This window comes from Papilio machaon, chromosome W (genome assembly GCF_912999745.1).
Source record: "Papilio machaon chromosome W, ilPapMach1.1, whole genome shotgun sequence".
In the NCBI taxonomy this organism is placed as follows: Eukaryota; Metazoa; Arthropoda; class Insecta; order Lepidoptera; family Papilionidae; genus Papilio; species Papilio machaon.
The window spans coordinates 8,330,375-8,342,365 of NC_060015.1; the positions used below are offsets into that span (position 1 = coordinate 8,330,375).

At 41.7% G+C, this 11,991-nt stretch overlaps 1 protein-coding gene across 1 annotated transcript; it reads left to right on the forward strand.

The window, feature by feature from the left end:
• Positions 1-5,027: 5,027 nt before the first annotated feature.
• Positions 5,028-9,137, forward strand: LOC123723072 (uncharacterized protein K02A2.6-like). The gene is made up of 5 exons (XM_045685618.1): positions 5,028-5,037; positions 5,500-5,736; positions 6,316-6,720; positions 6,970-7,113; positions 7,216-9,137. Exons 1-5 carry the CDS (start codon positions 5,028-5,030, stop codon positions 9,135-9,137), a joined length of 2,718 nt encoding a protein of 905 aa, XP_045541574.1.
• The last annotated feature ends 2,854 nt before the right edge of the window (positions 9,138-11,991 follow it).

Genomic DNA, 11,991 nt, shown 5'->3' on the forward strand with positions numbered 1-11,991 from the left:
CTGCGGCTGCAGCCTGGGCGGCGATTGCGCTTGTGGCGCAGGGGGAGGGCCGATGATGCGGGCCTTCCCCCTCACAGTGGGGGGGGTGCATTTTGCTCCCCCCATTATATGTGCGTGCGGGCAGCCTGTCCTATTGCACACGGCGCAGTTGACAGGCGCCTCGCACGCAGCCCTCTTATGGCCCTCCTGGCCGCATCGGAAGCAGAGGCGACCATCCTCTGCCTCCGATGGGCATAGGGCCCGGGTGTGGCCCAGCTGCATACATTTGAAGCAGCGTAGCGGCCGGGCCCTCACCGCGGTGACGGTGGCCATGCACCATCCAATGGCCACCTTCCCTATCTGTGCGAGGGCCTTCGCCGCCGCAGTCCTTAACCATCCTAAGACAACTGTCGAATCTGTCCAAATAATTTTATAAGTTATGTTAAATCGTAATGACTGTATAATTTTATCACATAATCTAGCTCCCAGCAAAGTACCGAGTAATTCCAATTTTGGTATAGTAATAGGTTTTAGGGGTGCAACTCGTGCCTTTGCGCATAAAAGTCTAACAGTAACCTTATTTTCGTCGTTAATTGACCGTAAGTATACACATGCGGCATATGCTTTCTGTGACGCATCCACGAAACAATGCAATTCTATTGACATGGGGTTATCGCAAAGAACATTTCTGCTAATTTTAATATTAGAAATGTAGTGCAAATTAGAAATAAATTTTAACCACGTATCTAAAAGGTTTTGTGGTATGGGGTCGTCCCAATTTAATTTAATGACCCATAATTGCTGTAAAAATATTTTAGTTTTAATAATGCATGCACAGATTAATCCCAACGGATCAAATGTTTTACAAATAGTAGCTATTACAATTTTCTTTGTAACAATTTGCGGTGGCGATTCCACCTTCGAGGGAAATTGAATAATGTCTAGTTTTGGAGAATAATTTAAACCTATCACGCTGGATTCTTTAGTCAAATCTACCGGGTCGAATACACTATCATCACAATCAAGCGCCTGCAAACAGTTAGTACGAATCTTTCTTAAAGGGAAATATGCTGAATCCAAAATTCCTTTGACATTTATATAAATGTGTCGTAATTTACTTTCACTATTCGCACCTGTATTCAGGTCATCAATATAAAAATCATTTTTTATTATGTTCGCGATAGTGGCGTCATTACACTCCTTAGCTAATTGCAATAAACATCTGGTGCTCAAAAACGGAGCGCTGGCCAACCCGTACGTTACTGTATTTAATTGTAGAATCTTTAAATTATCGCTACTATTTGGTTCCGTACTAACAGATGCATCCCTCCACAAAATTAACTGTAGGTGACGTTGAGATTCATGCAAGGCCGTTTGTCGGTACATTTTCTCAATATCTCCTAAGAGAACAAATTTGTGACCGCGAAAACGCAACAAAATCCTTACTAATATTATAAATGCGAAAGTAACTCTGTCTGTCTGTCTGTCTGTCTGTCTGTCTCGCTTTCACGCAAAAACTACTGAACCGATTTAAATGAAATTTTGTACACAGATAGTCTAGAGCCTGAGGATGGACATAGGCTACATTTTAACGCGAAAAAGGGGTTGAAAGTGGGGGTGAAAGTTTGTATGGAATTATCGTCATTTTTACAGGTAGAAGATTGAAACTTATTTTCAAGGCTAATTTGATATAGATAAATATGAAATTAAATTTTTGGAAAAATTTTACCCCCAAGGGTGCTAAATAACAATAGGGGATGAAATTTTGTTTGGCAATATATTCGGTTTTTGTGAATGTTTTGTTTAATATGCTTTGCTGTAATCCTTACCAATATTTAGTCTAGAGCCTGAGGAAGGACATAGGGCACATTTTTACGCGAAAAAGGGTTTGCAAGGGGTTGAACGTGGGGGTGAAAGTTTGTATGGAATTATCGTCATTTTTACAGTTGGAAGCTTGAAACTTATTTTTGAGGTTGCTAATTCTATATAAATAAATATGAAATTAAATTTTTGTAAAAAATTTACCCCCAAGGGTGCTAAATAACAATAGGGGATGAAATTTTGATTGGCAATATGCTCGGTTTTGGTGAATGTTTTGTTTAATATGTTTTGCTGTTATCCTTGCCAATATTTAGTCTAGAGCCTGAGGAAAGACGTAGGCTACATTTTAACGCGAAAAGGGGATTGTAAGGGGTTGAAAGAGGGGGTGGAAAATTGTATGGAAGTATCGTCTTTTTTTACAGTTAGAAGCTTGCAACTTATTTTTGAGGCTGCTAATTTGATATAAAGAAATTAATATTCAATATTTGAAAAAAGTTTACTCTTAAGGGTGCTAAATAACAATTAGGGATGAAATTTTGTTTGGGAATATTTTAGATTTTGTTGAATGTTTTGTTCAATATGTTTTGCTGTTACCGTTACAAATATTTAGTTTAGAGCCCGAGAAAGGATAAAGACTACTTTACAACGCGAAAAAGGGTTTGTAAGGGGTTGAAAGTTAGGGTGGAAATTTGTATGAAAGTATCGTCATTTTTACAGTTAGAAGCTTGAAACTTATTTTTGAGGTTGCTAATTCTATATAGAGTGCTAAATAACAATAGGGGATGAAATTTTGTTAGGCAATATGTAAGGTTTTGGTGAATGTTTTGTTTAATATGTTTTGATGTTACCCTTACCAATATTTAGTCTAGTCTATCATGATTATAGGTTGGTCTCGGAATTTATCCTAAAAACATTAGACTGCTCTTTAAATTGTAAAGGAATATTTATACTTCACTTATTTTATCACCTGCTGTAACTGACGTGCTGCGGAGTTCAAGGCTTTTGCAGAATATCAGTGTTTCTGCCCCCATGGCAAAGAAACATACAGCTGAGCAAAGGCCCTATCTGTTCTGCATTGCAACGCTTAGTTATAACTTGTTTATTGTTTTTTTTTTTTTTAATGTACATTACTTTTCGTGTCCTTAGTTTTAATTATATTAGTGATCTTTAGGTTTTATTTTCTTTTAATGTTTTAATTGTATTATAAGTGTTGTAATGTCTTTGAACGGATTAAATGTCTTATTATTATTATTATTATTATGATATAAATAAATATGACATTTGAAATTTGTAAAAGTTTTACCCTCAAGGTTGCAATGTAACAAAACGGAATAGGGGATGAAAGTTTGTATGGGAAGATGTTTATGTGAATATTTTGTAAGTTTAATATAATATTTTTTGGCATTTTTTATAAGTTTAAGTAAAAAAAACAACAACAACATAATTCTCGACCCGTAACCCAGAGGGGTAGGCAGAGACTCAGGACCTACATTTGGCGCGGTCCGGGCACACCTCTTTCTATCTTCTTCTACATACATCAAAGCATAGCACGTTGGTTAAATAAAATAATTAGCTCAAAAAAAAATGCTACCCAAAATAGTATTTCACGCGGACGAAGTCGCGGGCACAGCTAGTTGAGAATAAATCAGACTGCACTACTGGACCTATAGCCTGTATGTCATTTAATGACTTCCACGAAGATGTTTTGGCTGAGGCGTCAAACACTACTCTTAATTTCGTCGTTTCACTGTTCTCGCGAAGTACACAGTGATGCGGTAGGTAATTGCCAAACCGTGGCCGATCTACTTCATTTAAATGACCTAATTCCCTATATTCATCTATAAATCTAGTGTATGACTCCTTAAGTTTCGAATTTTTATTTAATTTTAATTCTAAATTTAAGAAACGTTTTTTAGCCATAAAATATGAATCACCAAGACTACTTTCGGGTTCCTTTAAGGGCATATGGACACAAAACCGACCGTCGGATAAGCGGGTCGTGTTTTCTATAAAATCAATTTCACAAAACTGTTCCTCTAAAGAGTATGTTTTTGTCTCTGTAGGTAGTTCTTCAATCTCCCAAAACTTCTTCAGGGAATTATCCATATACGAAAACTGATTGAAATAACAATAGACCTCAGAGTTGGATTGACTCATACCGAGTGGGCCGGCTATCAACCACCCTAATTGTGATTCTTGTAAAGTAGGTTTATTAGACCCTAACTTAATTTGATTTGTACCAATAATGTTCCAAAATACGTCAGCCCCTAACAGCATATCTATAGTGGAAGGCTGGAAAAATCTTGGATCTGCTAGTTGTATACCACACGGAATATCTAATTCGCTAACGTCTATTTCGACGCTGGGTAAAATACCTGTTATCGTTGGCACTAGTAAACAAGAGACTGGAGTACTAAATGTCGATGAACAAGATTGAATCTGGACTACACACTTTCCTGAAATATTAGTTTTAATATTATTAAGACCGCAAACCTTTAATGTTTCACTAGAATTCTTACTGAACCCTAATTTCTCTCTCATAGTTTCGGTTAGAAATGACGATTGACTACCAGTGTCCAATAACGCTCGCGCCTTAACTTTTTTATTGTTCAACTCATTTACGATTTCAACCTGCGCCGTACACAACAACGTATGAGTCATCGTCGTTGCCGATAACGTAACCGATTCATTTTGTTGACTGTTTGCATTTTGTTCTGAACAAGTATTTATGTTATCTTTATGAACCAAAGTATTGTGTTTACCTTTACATATTTTACAAGAACCCTTTAAACGGCACTGATAATTATTATGCCCACTACGTAAGCACTTACTGCACAATTTTAAACGTTTTACTTCGCACATTCTATCGTCATAGTTCATTTGTTTGAACTTCGGACATTCATAAAAAAAATGGTTCTGGCTACAAACTACACATTGATATTTTCCCGTATTCGCATCCGAAGCAGCCAAAAAAGATTTCACCTGTCTTTTATTTTGAGAGTGCATAAAATTACTATGTTCCTGTTTATCGGATCTATTGTAATGTGTTGTTTCCAAGATATCTGCTCTATTACGTAAGTGTAGTATATTGAAGGTACTTATGAAAAAGTAATAAATCAGTTGGCATCCGACCGCAGTGTTTTATTGACGTATCTTACACTGGCGACGAGGCGGGTTATTTTTTTTTATATTGTACGCGTGCGAAGTAATTAGTTAAAAGTGTTAACATGCCATTTGGTAAAATCGAACCGTTCGATTTGTTTTGTGGACAATGGACAACATATGTGCGACGTGTAGAACAATTTATTTTTCTAAATGACATAAAGGAGACGCATCGGGTCGCCACGTTGGTAACGTTAGTAGGAGATCGTACATATAATTTGATGTGTGACTTGTGTGCACCTGATAGACCGGAGGATAAAACTTTCGAACAGTTAGTGCAAATTGTAAAAAGTCACGTAGAACCGCAACGTTCGGTGTACGCCGAAAGGGAAATGTTTCGACAACGACGGCAAAAGGCAGAAGAAAGCATCGGCGAATTTTTGCAACAGTTAAAACATTTAGCTTCGTCATGCAATTTTGCCCAGAATTTAGAAGAAAACTTATGTGAGCAATTCGTTACGGGCTTGCGGAGCACGGAGATTAAATCACGATTGCTATTTGATGCGAAATTAACCTATAAACGGGCGGTGGAGCTAGCTCTAAATTTGGAAGCCACGGAGAAGCATGTGGAGCGGGTGAGCGGCCGCGTCAGCGTGAGCGGTGCTGTGCGCTCCAGGGACCTCGGCGACGACGTGGCGGCGGCGGTGACGGCGGTCAGCGCGGGCGCAAGCGGCGGCGTTTCACAGGCGGGCGGCGAGCCGTTGCACGCGCTGCGCAGCGGGCCGGCCGTGGCGGCGCGACCGGCTGCGGCGCAACCGCCGTGTTGGAGATGTGGTAAACCACATCGTGCAGATAAGTGTCGTTTTAAGCAATATACGTGTGGCCAATGTAATGTAAAAGGGCATTTAAAAATAATGTGCAAAGCGTCGAATAGTAGAACAGCCGGCACGCGACACAATTTTGTGGAGGAGGACTCCGACTGTGAAATGTATAATATTTGTGCGGTTTCTTGCGGAGATAAGCCTTACTTTATAGACGTTAAGGTTGGTGATGTAATGTTAAAATGTGAACTAGACACTGGAAGTAAGATTTCGGCAATTAATGAGAATTGTTACAAGCGATTTTTTTCCAACTATAAAATTCTTAAGGATTCGATTAAGTTATGTTCGTATTCCGGGTCGCGTATAGAAACGATTGGATATATTGTAGTAAACGCGTCGATTGATGATAATTTTCAAGATAATTTACAACTGTACGTAATCAAGAATGGTAGTCGTCCTTTGTTAGGTAGAAATTGGATTCAAAGATTTAATATAAATGGATTGTGTATTAATAATATTTCACTTGATGTTAACGAGCAGCGAAATCGGTTCATTGAAGATTTAAAAAATAATTATCCTAACGTCTTTACAGATAAGTTAGGTGAATGTAAAAAACAGTTTCGCTTGCAATTGACTGATAACAAACCGGTTTACTTACGCGCGCGGCCCGTACCGCTCGCATTGCGCACCGCGGTGGAGAGGGAAATAAATCGTCTAGAAAAAGAGGGATCGATTTATCAAGTTGAACATTCTGATTATGGTACACCTATAGTACCTATCATTAAACCATCCGGGGACATCCGCATATGCGGCGATTACAAATCTACAATAAATCCGAAATTAAAAATTGATCAATATCCGCTTCCGCGAATAGAGGAACTGTTTGCGGCCCTAAGCGGTGGGCAGGAGTTTTCAAAAATAGATCTGACAACCGCGTATATGCAAGTACCTCTCCACCCCGATTCGCAGGCGTGCACGGCCATCACCACACACGTTGGTACTTATGTATTTAAGCGTACTCCCTATGGTTTAAATTGCATTCCACAAATGTTTCAAAAAATTATGGAGGAGACCCTTAGGGGCTTACCGAATACTGTAGTGTTCCTAGATGATATTTGTGTTACAGGAAAAGATAGGGAGACGCATAAAAAAAATCTGAGAGCGGTAATAGAAAGGTTGGCAAACATGGGTCTTACTGTTAAGTTGAATAAATGTAATTTTTTACAAGAGAGTGTATCGTATTTAGGCTTTATTATTGATAGGCACGGTTTACATCCGGACATGGCCAAGGTTGATGCGATCGTGAAGGCTCCGGAACCGATGAACGTGACTCAATTAAAGGCATTTTTAGGATTAGTTAATTATTATGGCAAATTCGTTCCTAATTTAAGTACATTACTCCATCCCTTGTATGCCTTGTTAAAAAAAAATCAGTCGTGGTGTTGGAATACAAATTGTGAAATCGCATTCAGAAAAATAAAAAACATTTTAGCTAGCGACAAGGTGTTGTGTCACTACGAGGCGGAACTTCCGGTCGTGCTGTCGGTGGACAGCAGCGCGTACGGCGTGGGGGCGGTGCTCGCGCACACCTTCCCCGACGGTTCCGAGCGCCCTATAAGCTGCGCCTCCCGGACGCTTTCCGACGCCGAAAAGAATTACAGTCAATTAGACAAAGAGGCGCTCGCTATTATGTACGGAGTGCAAAAACATCATCAATATTTATTCGGCAGGAAATTCACGTTAAAAACTGATCACAAACCATTGGTATATATTTTTGGACCTAAAGGCTGTATTCCACAGACTGCGGCGAGTCGGCTACAACGTTGGGCCGCCAAACTAGCCGCGTACGATTTTAATATTGATTTTGTAAAATCAAAGTGCAACGGCAACGCGGACGCGTTGTCGCGCTTGCCGCTAGAGGGAGACGGCAGCGGCGGCGCATTGAGTGCGCCGGATAAACATTATTTAATGTACGTTGATGAAACTTTACCAGTTAAAGAAATAGCATTAGCAACAACTAAAGATAAATTGTTAAGTAGAATTTTTGGATATATTATGTTTGGCTGGCCGGGAAAGTGTTCAGATGATGAAAAGGCTTTTTATGTCAGACGTGCAGATTTGAATATTGATCACGGCTGTATTTTGTATAAATATCGTCTGGTGATACCGCAAACATTACAAAAACGCGTGCTGTTAGAAATTCACGATGGTCATTTAGGCATTGTAAAAATGAAGTCCATCGCTAGGAATTATGTTTATTGGCCGGCACTCGATAAAGATATCGAGTTGATAGGAAACAAGTGCGAGGCGTGTCGCAGCGTACGCGACGCCCCCCCGCGCGCCGTCCTCCATCCCTGGGAGTTTCCCGCCGCGCCTTGGCAGCGACTGCACGCTGACTTTGCGCAGCTGCACGGCAAGTATTATATTATCCTAGTGGATGCCCATAGTAAGTGGCTCGAGGCGGAGGAAATACGTAGCACATCGGCGTATCACACCATAAAATTTCTTAGAAGTTTATTTGCGAGGTTCGGCGTACCGGAAAAGCTCGTTACGGATAACGGGCCTCCGTTTCAAAGCGCGGAATTTAGGGAATTTTGTGATAGAAATATGATACGTCACATAACTTCTTCGCCCTATAGACCGCAAGGTAACGGTGCAGCCGAGAACTGTGTTAAAATAGTAAAAAAAACTATTAAGAAAGCCGTTATAGAAGGTAGGGACATCCATACTAGTTTATATCGGTTTCTAATGCAGTATAGAAATTGTGAACATGCAACAACAGGGGTTGCGCCCGCGGTGGCGCTCCTCGGACATCGGTTGCGTAACAGGCTAGACGTGATGCGCCCGAGCACCGCAAAAATAGTCGAGGAAGCGCAGGACAAACAAGTACTCAACTCCTCGGGACTCGCTAGAAACTTTAAGGTAGGGGATAAAATATTATCTAGAAATTATTCAACTAATAAGCATAAGTGGGTCGAAGGGAAAATTTTACAACAAACCGGTCCGGTGTCGTATAAAATTATGAATAATGATGGGGATGTATACCGTAGGCACACGGACCAAATTTTACCTCGGAGTAACAATAGGTTCTCATGGGACATAGAAAACGAATCGGATAATTATAGTAACATGGATGAGTACGTCAACACGAGACCGCGGAATAGAAATAACAATTATGAAGGTGATACTTTCGATATTGATTACGATGCGTACACGACGGCTCAGCCGCAGCCCGACAGTGACACAGGCACTGCGTCGGCGCCGACCACTGAGGCTGTAGGGCCAGCGGAGGCTGAAGATAGCACCTGGGCGGTTCCCGGAAGTTCCAACCAGGTGAGCACGTTATCCGGAGAATTAAATGAGAGGGCAAAAAGAGCGCTTCGTCGCGAATGGCGAAGGAAAGGGATGGAGTAAGGTCAAGTAAAAAAAAAAAAAAAAAATCGTTACAGCACTTGGTCACATTTATCGCATTTCCTTTGGTTTTCTTTTCGTTTGATTAAACAAGCTTTTTGTTAGATATTAGTAAAATGTAATAATTAATATTAAAATTAATATCAACATAAAGTAAGTTATATGATGTAAGATGAATAATTAGTTTCACTTGGTGGAGGAAGAAAATAGTAGATGTAAGTTAAACTTGTTAAAATGTATTTAAAAAAAAAAAAAAAAAATTGTAAGTTTATTTAGTTCATAGATTATCAAAATGTTATTAATTAGGAGAGAGATGTGTAGTATATTGAAGGTACTTATGAAAAAGTAATAAATCAGTTGGCATCCGACCGCAGTGTTTTATTGACGTATCTTACAGTAAGAACTAGTAAAATTGATCCAACGAAGGTAAATCCGATAGACTATTTTTATATTCTTCCCATTTTATACTAGTGGTGGAGTCCAACTTTGCTGAAACTATGAATATCAACAAGACATCCCACTGATCAGTAGGAAGCCCTAGAGTGTGCAAAGAACTCAAGTTTTTAGATAAGTGATCAATTAAATATCGCAACGCTTTAAACGATTCTTTTACAATTGGTTCAATACTAAGTAACGACTTAATGTGGTTATTTATTAAGATATTTTTACTATTATAACGGTTACATAAAATTTGCCATGCCTTTTCATAATTGTCAGCGGTAAACTCAATTGATCTAATGACGACAGCGGCACTATTTTCTAAGCTTGATCTGAGATAGTGATATTTATTAATTAATGGAATCGAGTCGTTTTTATTAACGAGGGAATCGAAAGTGTCCCTGAACTCGAGCCATTTCAAATAGTTCCCGTCAAATTTTGGCAAATTGATAGTGGGTAACTTTATAGAATTCATGGAATGTGAACATTGATTGGACATACTTTCGTCATGTAATGATCTCCTTTCTAAATTCACACATTCAATCAATTCTTTAGCCGTGGAAAGAAGAGAAAAAAATTGTGATTCAATAAAATCCCGCTCAGTTAACTGTTCATCGTCATTTGAAGAGAGTAACTCAATATCTAATATTTAACAGTGGTAGATCCCGCAACAACAATATTTGTTGGGTGCACGAACTGGCCGGGTCGACCGGTGCAATACCACGACCACACAGAAGACAGACGTGAAGTGGAAGAAATTCCGCGTTTCGTCTGATGAGTGTGGTTCCGGAGGCCTAATCCCCCCCCCCTTCACTCAGCATGGCAGTCGGATTGGAAGAGTACATACCCCAGGGGGGTACCAATACCACTGGTATTGGAGAATCCCCCTCCGCGCGTTTACGCCTGAACTCCCGCTTGGAGTTTGGGCGTGAGCGCGCGGGCCGCCCTGCGTATTCTGGGGGGGGCACCATTCCGCTCGTTGCTGGAGTTCGGGGCAAAAGCAAGAAACGCGCAGCGGTTTCCCCTAAAACGTTCGCCGTGGACGTCTGTAACATTAGGGGACTCCACTCTAACTTGGAGGCCGTCCATTACCACCTACGGATGGCTAAACCGGCCTTGCTTTTCCTTACTGAGACGCAGATATCTCCTCCGGCGGACACATCGTATCTATCCTGCCCGGGATACAAATTGGAACATTCTTTTTTGCCTCGGGCCGGGGTGTGCGTGTACGTCAGAGATGATGTCTGCTCTCGTCGCCTCAGCCTTCTTGAAGGTAGGGACCTATCCATTTTGTGGCTGCGCGTAGATAGCGACGACCATCCGCGAGTCTACGCGTGCCTCTATAGGTCCCATAGCGGTAATGCCGAAATAGACCGACTCATGGAGCAAGTCCAAACGGCTACAGATTCCGTCCTGGAGCAGATCCCATCCGCCGAATTGTGGTACTTGGCGATTTTAATGCCCACCATGCCGAATGGCTTGGCTCTCGAACCACCGATCACGCGGGGAGATCTGTCCATGACTTTGCCTTGTCCTATGATCTGACGCAGCTGGTTACATCGCCAACGCGAATACCAGATGTGGAAGATCATACACCTTCCCTGCTGGACCTTCTGCTGACCTCACATCCAGACAGCTACTCGGTTTCCGTCGACGCCCCCTTGGGGTCGTCGGACCACTGCCTGATCCGGACAACAGTGCCTATCTCGCGTCGTCCACGGCTCAAGCCAAATGGCCTCCGCCGAGTGTGGTACTACAGGTCAGCAGACTGGGATGAGATGCGGTCCTTTTTTGCATCCTACCCATGGGAGCGAGTTTGCTTCAAGCTGGACGATCCCGATGCCGTTGCCGACTCTGTCACCGATGTCGTGCTTCAGGGGATGGAACTATTTATTCCGTCATCTGTAGTGCCTATTGGGGGCAGCTCTCGGCCTTGGTATGGTCGATCCTGCAAATTAGCAGCGCGCTACAAGCAGGATTGTTACCGAGCCTGGGCTGAAGCGTCAGCGGCTAGGGATGTAAATACCAGCCTGCTCAAAAAGAAGTACAACTCCGCCTCCAGGTCCTTCAAAAGAGTTATTGCCAAGGCAAAGTCGGAACACGTGGCTAGCACTGGCGAGAGACTGGTGAAACTTCCTTCGGGAACTCGTGCGTTCTGGTCTCTCGCCAAGGCTGTCCAGGGGAATTTTTGTAAGCCATCTTTACCATCTTTGCGCAGGGGGGATGACTCGTTGGCCCACACCGCAAAAGAGAAGGCCGATCTTCTAGGCTCTCTTTTTGCGTCGAACTCGACTCTGGAGGATAAAGGTAGCTCACCGCCGAATATCCCGTGCGGTGACACCTTCATGTCCGAAATCCAGTTTCGCCAGAGATCAGTACGTAAAGTGCTGTATTCTCTGGACGTCCACAAGTCGAGTGG

Bases quoted from the DNA above. Each gene is read 5' to 3' on its own strand.
- LOC123723072 (XM_045685618.1), top strand. The intron at 5,737-6,315 runs GTAAACCACATC...ACGTCTTTACAG, and splicing joins ACCGCCGTGTTGGAGATGTG to ATAAGTTAGGTGAATGTAAA. The intron at 6,721-6,969 runs GTACTTATGTAT...TATCGTATTTAG, and splicing joins GGCCATCACCACACACGTTG to GCTTTATTATTGATAGGCAC.